Here is an 18334-nt window from a genome sequence, read left to right as displayed (position 1 = left end):
CAGTGTGAGTCAAACTGTTCCTGCCTTCGAGATGAGGTGGCACAGAGCTGCTGTGCCCCAGTATCTCAGTGCATTAAAGAGACCGGCTCAACGGCATGGGAGAAGTTCCTGTTTTCTTTAATCTCATATCCAAGGGTGTGGAACACAAACCCTCCCCAAGGAAGACCGAGAACTAAAAGCCATTTTCAGGAATGAACAGAAGCTTCTTTCTCTCTCCCTGCAGCCTCAGCAGCCCCCGGCCCAGAGGAAGTTGCTGCTTACGCAGGGAGAGAGCAGCTCCGGGGAATGCTCTGAGAACAGGCCAGTGCTTTCATACATAGAATGAACAGGAGGCCAGGCCCCCAGCCAGCCAGGATGCAGAATGTTCCAGTTCAGTCACATAGCTCAGGTAGAGCTGCCAGCTTTAAACTCCTGCGAGCTGCATTTCCCTCAGCCCAGGGAGGGGGCAGCTTTAAACAGACCCGAGGAGGAGAAACAGAAGGGCTGTGTCCAAAAGGAGATGAGCTAGTCCCGCCTCTCCCCTCCCCTCAGCTCCCCCATGCAAGCAGCGACATAAATAAATCCTTTAAAAAATGGGTCCAACCTGATTGTGAGGCTCTCAAGAGGGTTATTGCTTTGTGCAGCGCTGGGCAAGCCTAGGACACAGCTGCATCCATGGACCATGGTCGAGCCCCCTTTCCTCCTGCCTCTGGGAAGCTGCACCCCAGCCACTGCCACCATCCCTCACCTGCTCTTTCCCCCTGGGGGTGGGGGGTCCCATTTAGGCTGGGCCTGAGTTAGTTGCTGCCTTCCCTGCTCTTGCTGGGGCTGCAGGGAGAGCCCGGCTCCAGCTGGGAACAGCCAGCCCTGCCCCCACCTGCAGTTCTAGCCCTGACAGATGCTGGTTAAGTCTATGCTGTGGGGGTGGGAGGGCCTGGCTCAGCTGATGGAGACAGCGACTGCAGGAGGAATGAGGAATTCAGCCCTTCGCCTAAAGGGTTCCTTTAAAAGACATTTACAGCTTGATTTCCAGGCCCCACTTATGCTCCAGCCCAGACGGGGCTCATAATGCAGCAGGCTGAGTTCATGGGGGGAGCAGGCCTGTGCTGCTCAACAGCAACCCCCCCTGGGCCTGTTCAGGGAGAGGCCGTCCCTCAGCTGCAAGGGGGTGCAGGAGAGAAGTGGATGGATCCTCTGAGGGAGAGAGAGAGAGAACAGGTCCTCTAGGCTGCGGGGTGCTGCTCTGCCTGCCAAGATACATCAGCCAGCACCGGATGCACATCCCCCTATCCCTGTGCCAGCACTAGGGGCTCAGCTGAACAGGGCAGGAAGGACCCAGCCTTCCATGGAGAGGGGCAAGGCCCCTGTGTGAAAGGCAGGCTCAGGTGACTTCATGAAAGCGATTCTGCCCCCAGCTCTTAGGGGTGCTCTCGCCTTCCCTGCTGGGACAATCCCTACCTGCAGCCAGCAGGCTGGTGCCTATGGGCAAGCGTGCAGAGCCCTCAGGGCTATGTGGGCATAGCAGCAACTGGCCCCAAGGGGGGCTCTGGGACTGGCAGCGCCCTGGGCAGTGGGAAAAGGCTCTCCAACATTTGCCGATGAGACAGCTGAGCTGACATGGGCAATGGTGGATGCTGGTGAGGACGACGAGGCTGGGAACAAGTCTGCCTGAATCTATCCCAGCCCAGGACAAGAGCATCAGCTGGAGCTTTTCCTTCTGTCCTTCCACTTGACCTGACCTGACCCTGCTGTAGCAGCAAGAGACACTCCTGACTGGGCCGGCACCCAGGCCAGAGCTCAGGGGAAATACACTAGGAAGCTGGCTGTAAACTGCAGTGATTTGTCTTTGCCTCCTTGCCTAGCTTCTAACAGTGCAGCAATGAGAGGTGAGACAGGCGGGGATGCCCCAGCACACAGAACGGAGAAGATTGTAAAAAGCAACAGGAAGAGAAGGAAATCCCTCGATTATCTCTAGAACAGCTGAGCCGCTGCGCCCTGGCAGCAGAGACACAATCAGACGCAGTGTGGAGCCCGTGGGCATGGCTGCCTTCCTGTTGGGGGTGCGTGTAACAGAGTGCATGGCAGGAGGGGGGGTGGGCATGGAGAACGTAGGTAGCTACCTTCCAACCCACGTGTGCTGCCAGCTCCCTCAGCTGTGCTGCTGGGAGAGGGAGCAGAGTTTAAGGTACAGTCCCAGTGTAGCGCTCTCTGGCCCAACAGCCCCTGAGCTGGGCCCCCCCGGGAGGCTCAGGTTCCAGAGGCTGATTTGTTTTAAAAACCTCTGAATCATCCCGCCATGGAGACCAAAGGACCGTGCAGCTGCCGAGAGGCCATGACCCCACTGGGCCACACAGCAGGGTCATCAGGCCTTTCTAGGTAGCTTTGCAAAGCTCTCGAGCTCAAGACCAGGGGAGCATGGGCCAGCAGCCCTCCCCAGACCCCAGACCTCTCCTGCTTTCCAGGGGAGGGACTCCCTGCTAATACTGCAACAGGAGAGACAAGACCATGGAAATCAGCCTGAGTTAGTGCTGAGCTCACCTCCACAGCCAGGTCGGATACAGGAAAATCAAGGGGATCGAAATCCTCAAGAGAAAAACAAGAGATAAGGCCACACTGGACTTGGGACAGTCTCTACCTTAAATAGCTCCACTCTCAACTCAGGGAGCACCGGGGAGCAACACCCCACACACCTGAGGGACCGTGGTGCAGAAGAGACAGGAGAGGGAAAGACTGAAGGGAGGGAAAACAACTGGAGTTGAGGTTGGTTGCCATGGCGTCCATTTGCAGCAGACAGGATCAGTGGGAAAGATCAGCAGTGGTGATCTTGCGTCCTTTCCCTGTGACAGTCTCGAGTGGCTCCGCTTAGATCCGGGGCAGCAGCTTCTCAATGAATTCCTTCACCGCCATCATCTCCTGGACACAGACCACGAGAGCCGGTCACACACAGGGGCTGCCCCGGTGCCCGCAGAGGAGCGTCCCTCAGGGGCAGGGCCTAGAGCTGGGAGGACACTGCAGGGGGTGCCTTGGGTCCAGCTTTTCAACAGCCCGAGGGCAGACGCTGCCATTGCAGACAGTCCCCTGAGCTGCGTGCTCCTTGGGCAGTGGGCAGCGCAAGACCCCAACCTAAATGAGGGAACAACCCCCAAGCTAGAAGTAGAGGCTGGTGCTCCCCAGGTTCATTCAAATCTAGGCTTCTACACCCTTAGCTGGGACCATCTCCCCACTCCTGAGGCCAGGGAAGTTCGGGGCCCATAGCCACCCTCCCCCACGCCAGGCCTCATTGCAAAGGCCATTGCGCTCACCCCATACTTGTGATCCAGAGCCATGGCAGCGAAACTGCAGCCCCAGCCACCCTCTCCTTCAAGAGGAAGATTCAACCTTCACATGGTACAGATCCCAGCCAGCAGTGCACCACCATGAGCCAAGCAGCCCGCTGATTGGATCCCACCAGGGCACTGCATGCTGGGATCTGTAGTCCACGCAGTCCACATCTACAGGAAACGTGAGGATGGGCACAACCTGCTCCATGTTATGAGACTCCAGTGGGGCCGCAGGCTGAGGCACAATACCCAGATGCCCCTGACCCCAGCCGTCTGTGCCTGCAGCTGACTGACCTGAGGGCAGGAGCTGTGCATCATTCCAGGGTAGGTTTTGAATTGAACCTTCGTGGGGGTGACGACAGATTTCAGCTTCTCGGCGGTGAGGGCTCCGAAGCGGACAGGGATCATGGGGTCCATCTCCCCGTGACACTGCAGGATGGCGATATCCTTGTTCACGCCGTTGCTCGCTGCCTGCAGCACAAAGAAGAAGGCTTAGTGGTACCAGGGCATGGCGGGATGCCTGGCTGGGGAGCAGATGAGCGATCGATGCAGTGTCCTGCCTACAGCCGACCTGTGCCATCACCCCCAGTGCCACCGACTCCACCGGGGTGCTTGCTGTCCGCAGTCCCAGGTGGGGTTTGCTGAGTAAGAAGGTTCTGTGATGGGCAGCAGCAAAGCCCCCTCCCTCCCCATCCGCCCCCCATCTACTTCCATCCCACATGGTGCCTTAGCAAATAACAGCCCCGAGGTAGACAGACAGACAGACAGATCGCTGGTACCTGAGGGAAGGCCTTGTGTAGCGGGAGCCAGCAGCTGAGAGCCACGATACCAGCCAGTTGGTATTGGGAGGTGAGCGCCGTGTAGAGCGATAAGGCACCGCCCTGGAACATACCAAGCACAGGACCATGCAGTAGAGCTGCAAGCCCGGCGGAGTCCAACCCCAAGAGGGGAGCGACCTCTTCCCAGTGCAAGTGACACCACCTCCTCCCAGCCAGGGGCAGTGCCCCCCGGTGTATAACCACATGCACAAACTGCCCCAGGAGGACAAGGTCCCCCTGCTTGGGAATGAAGCTGAGAAAGCCACGGAGTCTAACCCAGCCATCCCCCTGCACCAACACGGCCAGGGAGCTGGAGCCAGGCAATGCTGCTGTTCCTGTTGGACAGCAGGCTGGACGCAAGACCCCGGCCCCAGCCTGTACCGTCAGTGCTTACCTGGGAGAAGCCCCCGAGGATGATGCGGTTGGGTGGGATGCCATTCTTGATCTCATGCTCAATAACTGCTTTAACTGGAAGAAGCCAGAGAGAGGTGGGTTAGCTCAGGATGGCCAGGTGGTCCTACAGTGTCACGCAGGGCAGAATCAGGGCAAGGCCCCAGGTGTGTTCTCCACAGGGCACAGGAAGTCTGAGATGAGGGACAAGGGAAAGGACAGGAGGAGCAGAGGCAAAGGCAGAAGCGAGGACAGATCCTGCTCCCCTCCAGGAGAACAAGCGGCCGTGGTGAGTCGGGTGGAAGGGATGAAGACAGGGCTAGACAGAGGCTGGGGAAAGGCTCTCAGCCCAAGTGGCTGCACCCTCACTCCTCTTACGGTTTTCAGCTGCTTTCTTGATTCCAGCTTCATCCTCAGGCGCGTCCGGACTCAGCCCCATCAAATCGAACCTGGGAGGGAACGCAAGTGAGATCAGCCCCCTCCTCACTCTCCCAGTGTCCATGGCACAGGAAAGTCTCAGGACCAGATACACCCACCTCCTCTCCCTTGGGGGAATTCCAGCTATCTCCCTACCTACCTTTCCCTCTCCTCCACAGGTGGCTGGAGAAAGACCCTTGATTCCACCTGCCACTACTTCAGGCTCCCTCTGTAACACAAGCCATTCACATACCCCCCCAAACCCCACCCGCAGCCCCATGAACTGACCAGGAGGGCATCACCATCTTCATGTTGAGGGTTACAGGAATCCTGGGCCTGCAGAGAAAGAGAGATTAAGGCAAGTGAAACAGCCCAGGTGGGAGCCTGTCCCAGTGCAGGGGACCTGCAGCAGGAAAGGTGATCCTGGACCTACCGCCCAAGGGATCCCGCCTAGAAAGGCTGCCCAGCTAGCCCCAGAGGGGGCACTTTGGCCAACAAGCTTCCAGCCCTGCACCAAAGAGACTAATCTGTAACAGGTTTCAGAGTAGCAGCCGTGTTGGTCTATCCGCAAAAAGAACAGGAGTACCTGTGGCACCTTAGAGACTGAGGGCTGGTCTACAGTCCGGGGGAAAAATCGATCTTAGGGCTGGTCCACACTACGAGGAGGAAATCGATCTTAGATATGCAACTTCAGCTACGTGAATAACGTAGCTGAAGTCGAATATCTAAGATCGGATTACTCACCCGTCCACACCGTGCAGGATCGATGTTCACGGCTCTCACAGTCGATTCCGGAACTCCGTTGGGGTTGGTGGAGTTCCGGAATCGATATAAGCGTGCTCGGGGATCGATATATCGCATCTAGATTAGACGCGATATATCGATCCCCGAGCAATCGATTTTAACCCACCCATACGGCGGGTAGTCTGGACGTGGCCTCAGATACGCAACTTCAGCTATGTGAATAACGTAGCTGAAGTCGAAGAATCTAAGATCAAATTACTCACCGTCCTCACAGCGCGGGATCGATGTCCACGGCTCCCCCTGTCGATTCCGCAACTCCGTTCGGGTTGGAGGAGTTCCGGAATCGATATAAGCGCGTTCGGGGATCGATATATCGCATCTAGATGAGACGCAATCTATCGATCCCCGAGCAATCGATTGCTACCCGCCGATATGGCGGGTACTGAAGACGTACCCTAACAAATTGGCAGCAGCAAGTGAATGAAGCAGCATGACGCACCCCCTAGTGGTACATCCTGCCACCAGCTGGAGGCTCACTTGGGCAGAACAAGATTTAGCTAGAGTCCCTTAGAGTATCGCTGGCTCAGACAAACACTGGCTGCCTATGGCGAGGTGTGACTGGGCCTCGCTCACCTCCACCAGGGACCAGAGAACCCAGGGAACCGGAGCAGAATTTGCATGGATCCCTCCCGCCCCATCCAGGTTGGCCTGGGGAACCACCCTGCTGGGGCTGAGCAGCAAACTCTTTCCCTCCCCGCCCTCCACATGCAGCACCCCCATGTCTGGCTGGGATCCTCCCCTTTATAACATATGTCCAATCCTCACTGCCTACCCCTTCCCCAGCTGCTAACTCCCTGTGTGCCCTCAGGCTCTCGGCCCAGCTAACACTGGCCCGGTTACACATGCAGAGGTCCCGCACATCCAGCTTCCCTCCTGGAGCAGGCAGTGTTGTGTGCTGTTGCCTAGCAGCCCATCCAAGGACCCGACATTTGGGGACTGGCTCTACTCTTGCCTTTGTTTTTCTGCTGCTGAGTTGGGGAGATGCTGACAGGACAGCAACTGCTCGCTCCTGTCCCGTTAGGATGGGACACCCAGGAACAGAGGGTCTCTGCTCACTAGGACACAGCTGCGGTGCTTCCCCGGGATAGGTGAGTGCACATTTGTGCTGCTAACAAAACAGAAGCTGCTGAGGCATCAGTGCTAGGGCCTCGCAGGGTACATCAGGCACTACTGCTTTATACTGACCTGGCCTGCTCAGAGAAGGGACCTGAGCCCGATGCTCCCTGTGCTTCTGGCTGCTCAGTGCAGTCACAGGGAACAGCTAAGCAAAACAGGGAGGAAATCAGACCCTGGGTAGCAGCATCTCACTCATTACACAGCTGCGCCTGGAAGCCAACTATCTGCTCTCAAACAGAGACGGGGGCCATTCCTGGACTCTGGAGGGGAAGGCAGTCAGCTGCCTGCAGAGCCACGGAGACTTCTTCCTTGGCTGTTTTAGAATCCCTTGTTCCTCCTTCCCAAGTGCCCAGCTGAGGAGAGGCGCGCCTTGCGCTCTAGTGGGACGTGGCCAGCCATGAGACACAGGCCTTTCCAGAGTGATGCTGACTTGTCATATCACAGGCACTGGCTAGCGTGTGCATACTTCACCCTCTGCCGGATTCACTGTCGGGCTTACTCCAGGGACAGAGATCGTGTTGCCCTCAAGTGGCTGCAGCCTACAGAGGATATGAGCCCTAATCCCAGCACAGCTGACACCAATTCTCCTTTAGTTCTGTATGCATGAGGCTTAACCGGTGACCACTGCCTGTGGCCATGGATCCATCACACAAGGTTTGAGTGCCATGTGTCCAACTCAGCCGCCCATCCTGCAGTCAGCGCCCCCTGAAAGCTTCACCGTCACTGATCTACTGGGGGAAAGACAAGTTCTCTCTGCTGGAACTCTAGGGGAAAAGTCCACAGCAAGGAGGGGAAGTGGGAAGAGATGATGGGGCAAAGGAAAGGAACAACACTACAGCCAACCAGCTCTGCACCCCGACCAGAACAGGAGCTGGCAGGAGCACATCCTGTGAGAGCACCACCTGTCCCAGCCAGCTCAGAGTGGGAGGGGCGAGCCCTGCCTGGGAGCAGCAGAGCGAGACAGGCTCCAATGCTAATTTCCATTCAGGACAGTGACTACCTGATGACATATTCTCCTCCCACTAACTAGCAGACTGTTTCAGAATTCTCCCCGATAGGGGCAGAGGTGATACTCACGCATGAGGACAGATATATTTCACATATGGGAGCCGGATGGAAGATAATGCCTCAGCCCAGCTGTGCCTAACAGGAGAAAAGAGACAGTTCAAGCCTTGCATGCTACAAACTGTGAGGCAAGGTACCGCCCTGCATACTGGCACCCCCACTCCATCACCGCCATGTCATCCCTACAGAGCCAGGCTGGGTACCCTCCTGTCCACCTCAGGAGGGGCAGATGCTCTGGAGCAGGGATCCCAATCCATTCTGCTCAGTGCACTGGCAGTAGTCCATAAAGAGCCTGGCCACACCATCAATCTCCTTGCCTAAGCGCCATGATGTATCAACCCCGGCACACAAAGCCGCCCATCTCTTGTACAGCTAGGCAGAGAGACCCAGAGCAAACAGTCACACAAAGCTTAACAGCTAGTAATGGAGGCGTTGTTATCAGAGAGGAAGGCGTTCTGCAGAGACAGGGGCTCTGTGTATGCAGCAGCCTTCAGTTACCTTAAATCAGCCTCACACAATGAATGATAAAGCAGCTACCTAGGCATAGAATTTACTCCCGCCTCCCACCCAGGGTAATGGAAAAACAAATTATACTTTACTAGCCTTCAAAAAAATCCTCCCGCCAGGAGAGCAGAATGTTGTGAGGCGGCTGGAAATCACAAATTTTAAAGCTGAAATCCAGACAGCTGTTGGCCAGAGATGCCCACACTAGGGTCATGGGATCATAACTTGCTGCACTCACTAGGCTATTACCATCCCTTCTCCATCTGGGGAGGAGCAATATCATGCCCCTGCCAGACAGGCATGGAAATTGCTTCACTGCATTTAAATAACACAGATCCAACAGGCTTATCTGCCTGATATCTGCTCTGTGCGGCTACCAAACAATGCACTTTTCAAATCCTAGTGGCAGCAGGCAGCATGGATTCTCGGAGTACCACTTTACAGTCAGACAACAAGGGCCAGTGCTCCAGAAATACTCACCCTGTGTCTCCAAGCCCATGTAAAAAAATGACCTGTTAAATTAAGGAGAAAACAAAGGTATTAGCCAGCATAACAGCTGGTGAACTTGTGGTGAGGCAGGTCTGGGATTTAAAAAGCAGCTATGTGGGGCATTGTGCAGGGCCATTCAGTCACAAACAAAAGCAGATGCAACACTCTGAGCAGAAATTACCCAAGCTAATGACATGTCCCTGTGCCCTAGAGAATCATAGGACTGGAAGAGAGCTCGAGAGGTCATCTAATCCGGTCCCCTGCACTCATGGCAGGACTAAGTATTATCTAAACCCTCTGAGAATAATGCACTGAGTTGGGACAGACACATAGATTTAGTGTTATAGGATCTATTTATCACCACCTTACGCGTGGGCACTGGCTATCTTGAGCTGTCTTCGTGGTTAAACAGCGTAGACCAGGGCTGTTGAACCTGTCACTAATGTGCCTACCCGATCATTCTGGACAGCGCAGGTTTGAGGACTGGGCTGGTGCTCCCCAGCGATTTACATTCTCCCTAAGGAAGGGGCAGAAATCTCATCACTTGCGATTTTTAAAACTAGACTAGACAGCCCTCTAGTAACGTGTGCTCTCAGGAGGCAATCCTGCCTGGGCCCCCGGAGATTCCAGCTACTTCTGATTCTGCAGCAGGACCGAATCTAAACAGCCAGCTTTGGGGAAACAAAAGGGTTCTCTTTAAAGGCGCCCATGAAGGATTTGCCTTTGGAACTTTGCAGGGAAGATTCTGAAAGCACAAATGGGAGTTAAGCGCCCAACTTCCATTGACCTTCCAGGAGTTGGGCACTTAACTGCACTCTGTGCCTCTGAAAACCTCCCCGACCCCACTGTTTATTCACCCTTAGCTTTTAGCCTTAGCGGTGGGCATTTATAAATATCAGTAATCACTACTCCACTCTTAGAGGCTTGCAGAGAGCTCCTCCTCCTCCAGTTTTATCCTTTTCCACTGAGGAAACATGGATCCAACCCCTCACCCCAGTTCCTAGTGACACCTGAAATTGGCAAGGTTTTCTCGCTGAGGACTGGGTGGCTCATAAAGGATTTCAGCTCCAGGGCTGTCAAACTGGCAGCTTCCACTTCCAAGAAGGGAAATAAGGCTGTTTCGTTTACTTCCTTGCTAGTGCTGCAGCAACACCAATACGGCCAGCACAACTCAGCGAAGCAGGGCTAGCTCCTTGTTCCCAGCAGGTACAAGAGAATACACGGGTTTTGTGCAGCTCCTACACAAACAGCAGTGTGAGTTTTTAATTTCAAGAGATAAAGACACTTTGAATCCAAGGGAGGCTGCCCCTCTGAGCGCATCAGTATCTCAAGATGGGCCTGAGCTACAGGACAGCGTCCCCTTTGCATTTAATAGTGACAGTGGGAAAGAAAAAGGCCAGTTAATCCCCTAATCAGCAGATGGACAGAGCAGAGACCAGCCTTACCGCTGCAGTCTCCCGTTCTGCCCCTGAAACAGTCACCGCATCAGCAAGGAGGGGGACAGACATGTTGTTACCACACATACACTGAAAGGAACTCCAACAGCGGGCACCTGGAGGGAAGAGACACAAAATCAAGTTGCAAATCCCAGCTCCAGTCTGAGGGGCTGGCGGTCAGATGGGGCTGGTACCGACAGATTAACACCAGCTCAAAGCCAGCTCAGCACGGTGGGGCCTGGAAGCTGCAGCCATCTGATAGCTGTCCACTGAGGCCTGCATGGAACAGGAGTTGAAGGGCTCAGTTCAGTTTGTAATGGGCCATGGAACCAACATTCTTCTCCTCCTCTAAGGCTACTCCCTTCAGGATGGGGGTGAGACACATTAGGGGACACTGGAGAAGCTTGTACCTGCCTGGACTAACAGTGATCTCGTCTCCGGGGCTCTCAACTGGGCAGCTTTCACAAGAAATAAACATGCACAAAAAAGGAAGTGAACTTTGCAATCGCCATCCTAATGAACCCTGCACATACGTGCCGCCCAAGACATGAACGTCACGCATGCCGGTCATATATTGACTAACACACTGCAGTGTCAGCAGTCAGGAGATCGCTTACAGGTCCTCAAACTAAACCAACCCAGGGTTTAGATTGACCTGAGTGGACAGCCCAAAATGCATCGCCCCAGTGATGCTCACAGAGGGTGACGTGGAGCAGAACTCCAGGCTTAGCTCAGGAAAGGCGAGAGACCTCATATTGAACTAGTTTCAAAGCTCCTGCCTCTTCATACAGAGAAGAACGTGCACGTGATGAACTGCAAAGCCAGGATGCAGCAAACAGCACTTCTGAATTAAGCTTTTGCGGGGGGCGGGGGAGTGTTGGAAGTGAGGATAGGAAGCAGGTCCTGGGCTTCGTCATCTCTATTCTCCCTTGAGGACATCTCACCTATAGCTGCAACCTTAATAATCCCCAAACTCTGTATCTGCCGATCACTGCCTGTCAGCTCATGGCAAGGGTTTGTGTCTCCCTTCCTGCCCAGACCAGGGCTCTGCGCAGCACCTTCCAAAGGGCCTTGGGAGGCTCTGCAGGGAGGACATCTCTGGGAGCATCAGCCAATTATATTTCGTTGCAACAGAACAGATTCAGCTCAAGCCTGGCTGCTTGGGAGTCAGAAATCAGTGAATGTTCCCACTTATGGGCGGCTGATTGGATGGTGAAACTTGACTCTTGCTTCTGTTCATTGCACCTTAAGGTCAAGGTTATTGATCTCACTGGTAACAATGCAGGGACTGGAGGAGTCAAGGGCCAGTTCTGGCTCAGCATACCTCCCTGGCTGTCATGGGAGCCATCCTGAGGAGGTCTCAAAGGCAAGCTCTGCCTGCAGCCCTCAGCTTTTCAAACAGATCAGTGACACACATTTTACAATGCTAATAAACCAGACAGCCCTTTGTTACCAGCTACGCCCACAGACCCAGCTGGATAGAAAACAAGCAACATTCATCTGCTGGTATTACAGCTACATCACCTGCAAAATCTTCTTTGCATCTATTAATACAGCCACCATCACGCCCATCTCAAAGAGCAGGCAAACACTGCCGGCACATTTAACCTCACCAAGCAAGTTTACAGCTCGTGGACGGTGCCAGCTATTGCCAATCCTGGACAATGATATTGTATCCAGCCACAGAACGGGTGCAGCGTGGGCACAGGCCACTTCCCTGCACTGTCCCGCCAGCGTCTCTTAGCTATAGCCTGGAGGGAGCTCCATCTCCATGGCCCAGTAAAGTCCTTGCCCTCTCTGCTGAAACTGCCCAGATGGGTGCCAGTCACCGCCAACCGTGCCAGTGATTTTGATGATGTGGAAACCTGCCCAACAAATACTAAACCCAGATCCACCAAACTCGTTTCACGGACCAACGAACAGTCATGTTTTCAGACTCTAATCAAATATTAGAAGGAAGGAGCTCATCAGATCTGGCACCCAAATGTCACATGAGCAGCCACAGAGACTGAACCCACATATTACTGCATTTCCCATGTTCAGAGAAACCAGCGGGGAGAAACAGCACTTGCCAGAAAAGTAGAAGACAACAGCCCCAAAGAGCCGAGTCTCACTGTCCAGTATAGCCTATCCTGTCCTGAGAATAGCCACTAGTTGAGTACATTCAAGAATGTGAGGCACTCAGATGCTATGAAAATGGGGGCCCTACAAGAACCTAAGATAGATGCATAGATTAGTTAAAATGTGCTCCCTATATTGGATAGGGATTGATTCCCCAATCCCCCGCCACTCTGCTCACACAGGCTGTGAGGGGCTAACAGATGGTATGGCAGTTCAGAGAAGCCCCCAGGATATTTAACCCTCTCTGAGCTGGGAACCTCCAGGGAGCATTCTCCTAAGCGCTCCAATGCTCTATGGTTTTGGTGGGGTCAGAAATGCCATAAAAATAGCCCACTGCTCCAACGTTTGAGCATTTATGCCTCACAGTTAGTGCAGAAGCAGCCACAAAAACAAGACGTTAAGGGACACTCTGTCAGGCCCCAAAACGTGTTTTATGCAAAACAATCAAAAGTAAATTTAAAAAAAACAAATGTTAAAAGAAACCTTTGCAAGATTTGGGAAATTTCAATTAATGCGGCTTTTTGCTTAAATTTAAGCAGCCCCTTGGAGTAGCCATTCAGTCATTAGCATATTATGCTCCTATATGAGACCTGAGAGAAAAACGGATTAGAAATAAAAGAAGAAACTGACCCGTCTATTTTCAAAGTCCAACTTTGGGATAAGTAGCTGGGGGCGAGGGGGATAAATAGCATAAATGTTGAAAAGTAAACGAAATTTTGAATAGTTTTTCCTTTCTAAAAGTCTCATGTTTTATCAGTAACAAAGATAAGAAATGCATTCATTATTATTATTAATTAGAGAGCTGCGCGTTTCATTGCTCAAGTAGGCCAAGCTCTCTCTGTCAGCCAACTTAAGTGTAAGTGAAGGCTGGCAAGCAGGGTGGGGGACGTGGGTTACCAGAATTGGAGGATGAGGGGCCCAGCTCGGGGAGGGAGGGAAGGAAACTGGCTAGAGTTGGGGGTGAGGTGCCTGAGGCGGGGGAACTGGACAGAGCTGAGGGGTGAGGGGCCAGGCTCAGGAGGACTGAATGAGAGCACAGCTCAGCTTACACTGTCAATGAAATGCAAGCAGCTGCCTGTGATGTGTGTGGGTAGCAGCAGAAGACACCAGAGAGTTTGCCCTGCCTACAGCACCAAATGGGCAGTCTGTAGGCTGGACTTTGGTGGAAATCAGGCTTTTCTGGCTTTCTGATCCTCACCAAAATTTGCGGGGTTCGGCCCATTGATACCTAAAACATTCCCTGAACGTTTGGAATTGATCAGATATGGTTTTAAGAAGTTATCATGTCAGATGCAGTCAGAGAAATGCCATCAAGTTGAGCATAAGCCCTGGATTCACTCAACTACAGAGGTCTCATTGTCACAAAAGACAAAAATATAAGGTAGTCAGAGCCTGCAGTTTTAAAACCTACTGAGCCAAACTCATCCTTCACGTGACTCCATCAAAGTCAACAGAATTACACCAAGGGAGAATTTGGCCCCATGACTTTTATCCTTACTTTCTCCTTAATAGAATTTGGCCAGGAGACGGTCACTCTGAGCTTGTGGCAACAACCTGCATCAGTTCTTATTTTATCCAAAGCAATTCAATTTCCCTAATTAATCCACTCCTTTCTACTATACAATAAAAATAATCCTATCCCCTAGCTAAAACCCAGAGAAGTGCTTCACACATGGATAATCTATAACACAGCCCGCACTCAATGGATCCCCAACACCTTCCTAAAGGCTCCTAGTGTGTTTCTCTCTCATCCCTTTTTCTGGTCTCTTACCCAATCAATACCAGAGTCCTTTTTGCCTTTCCCCAGACAGAGCACTCCACGTAGGAGAGGGTCTTCTCCTCTGCCACTCCTACGCTCTGGAACAACTGTGTATCTGCTCTCAAATGTCATCCAGACACACTTCTCTCTCCTGCCTTGCCTCCTCACTGGTTACTGGGTTATGCCCAACACTCTTGTTTGACTGTCATTTATGGTGCTTGCTACCTTGTGCTGTGTTTTGAGTGCATACAGTTGGCGGAATAATACATTCTACACCAACTTCTCTGAGTTGTCTCCTGCAATATCCTTGCACTGACCCAGCTCCCAGATTCCCTACATTATTCCAAGTACTACATCACGGGTAGCCAACCTGTGGCGCCAGAGCCGCATGCAGCTCTTCAGAGGTTAGTAAGCGGCTCCTTGCACAGACACCGACTACGGGGCTGGGGCTACAGGTGGCAACTTCCCAGTGCTCACTGTTCAACCCCTGCCTCTGCCACAGGCCCTGGCCCCAGTTCACCCCTTCCCCCAAGGCCCTGTCCCTTCCCACCCCCTTCCCCAAGCCTAGGGTGACCAGATGTCCTGATTTTGGGGGCTTTTTCTTATATAGGTGTCTATTACCCCCCACCCCAGTCCCAAAATTTTACACTTGCTGTCTGGTCACCCTACCCAAGCCCGCCGTGCCCTCGCTCCCCAGAGCCTCCTGCATACTGCGTGAGGCACAGGGAGGGAAGGGAGGCACTGATGGGTGGGCGGCTGGCAGGCAGGGTGGGGCTGCTGATGTATTACTGTGGCGCTTTGGCAATGTATACTGGCAAATTCTGACTCCTTCTCAGTCTCAGGTTGGCCACCCCTGTGCTTACCATGTCTTCTCTCCCTGGATATGATCCCCATGTCATATCCCTACACTTCCCCTACCCTGAGCCACCAAGTGCTTCGTTAGCCTGCAGGCAAACACAACATCTTTCCCTATATCATCATATACAGTCAATTGCAACATCTCTCTACCGATTTCCAACAGCACAACACCCTCATACCCCACACAGATTGCACAGCTCATTCACAGAGCAGCTCTAGTAGCTTCAATAGCACATCCCACCACATGCGGCTCATGAAATTCTTGGGGCCATTTCCACCTGACCCCTTGGTCCAAAACTCCCCTGGCCTCCTCCCCACTCCCATTACCATCTCCTGAGACGTGTCTCAGCCCCAGCCATCACCCTCTCATCTCAGTGTGTCTCCGAACTAGATCAAGGTCCTATCTCTGCCTCCCTTCCTCCTATAGCCCATTCTCCCTCCACAAATACTTTGGCCATTAACCCCCACCACACTGACCCTTCCCCCATATCTCCCCCCCCTGCTTCCCACAATAGCTCATTTCCCCCAACCCCTCCCTCATGTCTCTCCCTCCCCACAATAGCTCGGTTCCCCTCCCCCCCCCCCACTGACCCCTCGCCACAATAGCTCGGTTCCCCTCCCCCCCCCCACTGACCCCTCGCCACAATAGCTCGGTTCCCCTCCCCCCCACTGACCCCTCCCCACCATAGCTCGGTTCCCCTCCCCCCCCACTGACCCCTCCCCACCATAGCTCGGTTCCCCTCCCCCCCCCACTGACCCCTCGCCACAATAGCTCGGTTCCCCTCCCCCCCCACTGACCCCTCGCCACAATAGCTCGGTTCCCCTCCCCCCCCCACTGACCCCTCCCCACCATAGCTCGGTTCCCCTCCCCCCCCACTGACCCCTCCCCACAATAGCTCGGTTCCCCTCCCCCCTCCACTGACCCCTCCCCACCATAGCTCGGTTCCCCTCCCCCCCCCACTGACCCCTCCCCACCATAGCTCGGTTCCCCTCCCCCCCCCACTGACCCCTCCCCACCATAGCTCGGGACCCCTCCCCCCCACTGACCCCTCCCCACCATAGCTCGGTTCCCCTCCCCCCCCACTGACCCCTCCCCACCATAGCTCGGTTCCCCTCCCCCCCCACTGACCCCTCCCCACCACAGCTCGGTTCCCCTCCCCCGGACCCGCCCCGCTCCGCACCTCTCTCGCTCTCTCCCCGGCTCCCAGACACACTCTCCTGCCTCTCCGACCGGAACTTCCGCCAGCCGACCGGTCGGGGCGCCCGGGGTCAGCCCACCGGAAGTGACGACGGACATGGCACGAAAACCGGAAGGGGCGTCATCTTGGTCCTTCAGGGGGCTGGGGGGGAGCCCCCCCGCCCCGGGGGCCAGAGGACCCCACCCAGCACCCTCCGCCCCGCGGGGAGCCCCGCCCCTCGCTGGACGGGACCGGCCCGCGGAGGCTGAGCATCAGGGGAGCGGGATCAGGGCCCCGAGCCCGCCCTGGGGTTCACTCCACTGCCAGCTGCGATCGGCCTGGGAGGGGGCAGTGTCCTCCCCCCCCCCGCAGGCAGTGACCCGCAGCCACACATGGGGGTGGGGCAGCCCAGAGCCCAACCCCCGGGGGAACCAATGAGAGCCGGGGACAGACACGTGAGGAGGAAAGTGGGTCAGCAGAGCCCAGCCTGTGCCTGCTGGTTCCAGCCCACAGCCTCTCAGCTCCCCGTGCACTAGGCACCATGCCAGGAGGTAGGGAGCAGCTTTCCCAGCAGAAAGGCAGCGTCGGTGCCTGAGTCAAAGAGTCCTTTTCCCATTCAGGACTTTGGGAGATAATCCCTGTTCTTGTCAAGCAGGTTCTCCTAGCCCACACGCTGATATCTGGGCAAAGGCCCAATGTGATTTATCCAGAGTAGGCCCTACTAAGCCTCAGGGACTGAACTATCTCTCCCATTATCAGCACAGTTACAGTTCGTGGGAAACCCTTTTCTATTACATTCTCGATGTGTTTTAGGTAATGGTGCTGAAAGTGCCAGCAGTATTTTGGGGGTGGGGGATAGCAGCTATTTCCTAATATAAGTGTCCGAGTGGTAAGAAGATATTAGGGCAGCAATTTGAGAGCATATGGGGGAAGATAAATAAGGAGCAGCACTGCTTGAGCAAGCTGGCAGAGCTATTTCTTTGCTTTAGAGAAGATACTGCTCTGTCACACCCTCCCCCTTGGTTGTCAGCATTTTTAATTCTTAAGTAATGCAGTGACAGTCATCAGCACAGCTGTAATTTTTTTGATTGAAACCCAACTACCTCCCTCAAAAGGACAAAGTTAATATTACAGTGAAATTTCATCCTGCAATTTCTGCCTTCTGATTATAAAGTGAAATTGCTGCCTCTGAGAAACAGTTCTCTTCATCTAGAGCAGTGTTTCCCAAACAGGGGTTTTATGAACCCCTGGGGGTTCACAAAATGTTACAGGGGGTTCTCAGTGAAAAATTCCCTAATGGCAGACAGAGCTGGCCCTAGGGACCCCAAGAAGGACAGGACTCCTTATAAGAAATGGAAAGGGAAGTGGATATTTTTTTGCTGTTTTTTAGATTAAATAGGCAGCTAGTATTGTTTTTAAAATTATTATGAAGAACAAGTTTAAGCTTTGTTGTAACGTGCATTGTTTGCCTGGAGCGCTCAAGACCTGAATGCTTGCGTAGGAGGAACTCTGAGTTGGCTTCTTAAATACCTTCATGCTGTTCCACATCTGATACTCCTGGATGAAATATAGGAGCCTTGTCTTATAACAGGCTTATTCAAAGTGATACAAGATACAAAAGTGAGATCTTTGAAGAGTGTTGCCATTTTCATAATGCAATAAAAATACTGTAATGTTAAATACATAGTGTGTTATAAACATGTCACAAAAACAACTTCTATATTTCCAAGATCACTGCTTTTATAATTTATACTCAGGTAAAAGAGAAAATCCCTGGAAACATTCATTTTTAAGAGGGGGTTCATGAGACTTGACATTTTAGTGAAAGGGTTTCACTGGTTGTTAAAGTTTGGGAACTACTGATCTAGACTAATGGGTAGGATTAAATTTGCCAAAGGTATTTTAAATCCCTTCTTGAAGCAGAGTTAATGCCATACAACTGCAGTTTAAGGCAATTTTGAACTTAGATTCCAGCCACAAAAGGTTAGTTGTAAGTCACCTCGGCACACTGTTATAGTTACAGCCTGCTCTTAGTGGGAGTTTGTGCAAAGGTATGAAAAGAAGCTTGGATATATATAAC

At 53.4% G+C, this 18334-nt stretch overlaps 1 protein-coding gene across 1 annotated transcript; it reads right to left on the bottom strand.

The window, feature by feature from the left end:
• Positions 1–96: 96 nt before the first annotated feature.
• On the bottom strand, positions 97–16407 carry LYPLA2 (lysophospholipase 2). Its single transcript, XM_050932208.1, has 10 exons — positions 16258–16407; positions 10348–10454; positions 8894–8925; positions 7922–7987; positions 5213–5260; positions 4886–4956; positions 4512–4585; positions 4079–4180; positions 3594–3770; positions 97–2892 (listed from the first exon to the last, which is right to left on the bottom strand). Exons 2-10 carry the CDS (start codon positions 10423–10425, stop codon positions 2842–2844), a joined length of 699 nt encoding a protein of 232 aa, XP_050788165.1. The 5' UTR covers positions 10426–10454; positions 16258–16407; the 3' UTR covers positions 97–2841.
• Between the last annotated feature and the right edge of the window lie 1927 nt (positions 16408–18334).

Source organism: Gopherus flavomarginatus, chromosome 22 (assembly GCF_025201925.1).
Source record: "Gopherus flavomarginatus isolate rGopFla2 chromosome 22, rGopFla2.mat.asm, whole genome shotgun sequence".
NCBI classification, from domain to species: domain Eukaryota; kingdom Metazoa; phylum Chordata; order Testudines; family Testudinidae; genus Gopherus; species Gopherus flavomarginatus.
The sequence above is the reverse complement of the archived record's forward strand: the minus strand, read 5'-3'. Positions and strand labels throughout refer to the sequence as shown.

What these genes read in the sequence shown, in the direction of transcription:
- LYPLA2 (XM_050932208.1), bottom strand. Translation starts at nt 10,425, where the DNA reads ATGTGTGGTAACAACATGTCTGTCCCCCTCCTTGCTGATGCGGTGACT. An exon ending in AAATATATCTGTCCTCATGC is followed by an intron (nt 5,261 to 7,921) that starts GTGAGTATCACC and finishes CTTTCTCTGCAG; the next exon opens with GCCCAGGATTCCTGTAACCC. An exon ending in AAGATGGTGATGCCCTCCTG is followed by an intron (nt 4,957 to 5,212) that starts GTCAGTTCATGG and finishes GTTCCCTCCCAG; the next exon opens with GTTCGATTTGATGGGGCTGA.